A 2036-nucleotide genomic window follows, 5' to 3' on the forward strand; every position below is an offset into this window, starting at 1 on the left:
CTTCTCCCGTTCTCTGACGTCGAGCCAACCGGCGTTCTCCATCAAGGATCTTTGGCCGGGACTCAGGGAAACATATCCCTTCATGAGACTCGTGAGACCGACGTTCTTGTTTCGATCGATCTCTATAGCATTCATTTCGTAGCGAATCTCCTCGAAGAGATGGCAAATGGCATTGTTTACCAGAGTCGTGCTCGCAGTCGCTGTGGACCCATTTTCCTTGACCAGCTTTCCATACACGTGCAGCGAACTTTTGCTCGGTAGTAAGCATAGGTCTTGATGTTGAACGGAGATTCGAACCTCGTCACTATTGTTGAACGATGACGAGGCGTAAAGTTGATGCGCATGCGTTTCATAGTGTGCTATAGATTCATCGAAGATGATCGGTGTCTGAATGTTCAGCGTTTCTTCCTCCATGGTACGCGGCAGACGAAAAGAACGCAACAGAATAAACGCTTTACTTTCCTCTCGTGACCTTGAATCCTAGATTTTCCAGAAACAAGACGTTTCAACGTGTTAGCGCCTTGAGAAGCGGTTGACGACTGATCCCCCTTTGGCATATCGGCCCACTATTATAACCATTGACGATTTTTCTATTATAGACGATACCCATTATCGCATGGATCTGACGTGCAGCCTGATCGTTATGACTTCTCCTTGAAAATTCACCAGATCCACGTCTTGATCGACTATTCGCAGATGCATCTTGAGAAGCGGTCGACGACTAATCCCTCTTTGGCATATCGGCCTACTATTATAACCATTGACGATTTTTCTATTATAGACGATACTCATTATCGCATGCATCTGACGTGCAGCCTAATCGTTATGACTTCTCCTTGAAAATTCACCAGATCCCCGTCTTGATCGACTATTCGCAGCTGCAGGTGATCTATCGTCTTGGTAGCGATTGGTAGATAAATGACGTGAAAATTCACCAGATCCCCGTCTTGATCGACTATTCGCAGCTGCAGGTGATCTATCGTCTTGGTAGCGATCGGTAGATAAATGACGTGTGATGGCACCTCTATGATCTTGTATCCGGGTGGCACGACCGGAAAGAATTCGTGTATTGTGTGCACTTTACGTTCGTTGATGTAAGCGCCCGTCGTGACGTTGCATTCGACTCGTAGGGCGTTCACCTTGAGAATGGCTACCGGTACGTCGGACGTGTGTAATTTATTAGCCTTCAGCACGCCTTGAGTGAAGCTCAGCAAGCGACCTATGGAATCGTTGGGTCGAAAGTCGACATCACGCTTGCACTTAATTTCGCTGCACAACGTATTATTGTTAGGTTTAATCTGAATGACGATGCTCTTGTCCGTCAACGCGCTATGCACGTAGTTTTCGATATCTTCGATCTCGTAGCTACCAGTGGGTATAGTGATAACTTCATCCCCCACGTAGAGCTTGTTGTGATCCGTGTCCACGTTGGGAATGGAATTGAAGGTCAGCAACTCGATGAGCCCCAGAGCGTAATTTTTGTACGGGGAAAGCTCGATAGGAGGAAAGTATCCGGCTTCCAGCACGGAGGAGGTGCCTGATAAAGTCAACGTGAATGAATCTTCCATGATTGCGAACGTTCGACTGACCTTGCGAAATTACATAGCAAGCTTATATAGACGATACTTGTTTTTACGATTTAATTGTCCGCATAGGAACTTTAGGCACAAGTGTCCACATGCAAAAGTATCGTACTGCTGATATCTACCACTGCCGGCGTGGTAGTTTCACTTCAAGTTTTTTGGCTTCAGATGAAGGCCTAGTCCTTTTTCGTAGGGTTTCAAGTACAGTTCTTTGCCTAACGCAATGGCTTATATCGTCTCGTTGTGCCTCTGACTTTCCTTCAGTTGTTCCTTCCTTGCATTCGCATCGTTCACGGCTTTGGCTATACCTGCAGCACCGCCAGCCAACGCTCCAGCGACGCTGAGACCCGCAAACACGGGGACAAGAAACGGCAGGAAGCCTCCGACTTTGGACAGTACGGGTAGAATGCGCGGTGTGCGGACGTTGTGCTTTCCATCTTCTCGTTTGACGAT

The 2036-nt window shown here is 47.3% G+C and overlaps 1 protein-coding gene across 2 annotated transcripts; it reads right to left on the reverse strand.

Annotated features, from left to right (window-relative positions):
- Positions 1-332: 332 nt before the first annotated feature.
- Positions 333-1594, reverse strand: LOC112495015. 2 transcript variants are annotated; one of them, XM_025089463.1, is made up of 2 exons: positions 936-1594; positions 333-666 (listed from the first exon to the last, which is right to left on the reverse strand). In XM_025089463.1, exons 1-2 carry the CDS (start codon positions 1566-1568, stop codon positions 610-612), a joined length of 690 nt encoding a protein of 229 aa, XP_024945231.1. In that variant the 5' UTR covers positions 1569-1594; the 3' UTR covers positions 333-609. The 2 variants fall into 2 exon arrangements, with proteins under 2 accessions (XP_024945231.1, XP_024945232.1); XM_025089464.1 differs by lacking the exon at positions 333-666 and adding an exon at positions 788-889 and having other exon boundaries at positions 977-1594.
- Between the last annotated feature and the right edge of the window lie 442 nt (positions 1595-2036).

Source organism: Cephus cinctus, unplaced genomic scaffold (assembly GCF_000341935.2).
Source record: "Cephus cinctus unplaced genomic scaffold, Ccin1 Ccin1_scaffold1118, whole genome shotgun sequence".
NCBI classification, from domain to species: domain Eukaryota; kingdom Metazoa; phylum Arthropoda; class Insecta; order Hymenoptera; family Cephidae; genus Cephus; species Cephus cinctus.

Excerpts from the sequence above, each read along its gene's own strand:
- LOC112495015 (XM_025089463.1), bottom strand. The coding sequence starts at position 1,568 with ATGGAAGATTCATTCACGTTGACTTTATCAGGCACCTCCTCCGTGCTG. Across the intron at positions 667-935 it reads TCGATCAAGACGGGGATCTG|GTGAATTTTCAAGGAGAAGT; the intron begins GTGAATTTTCAC and ends GACGTGGATCTG.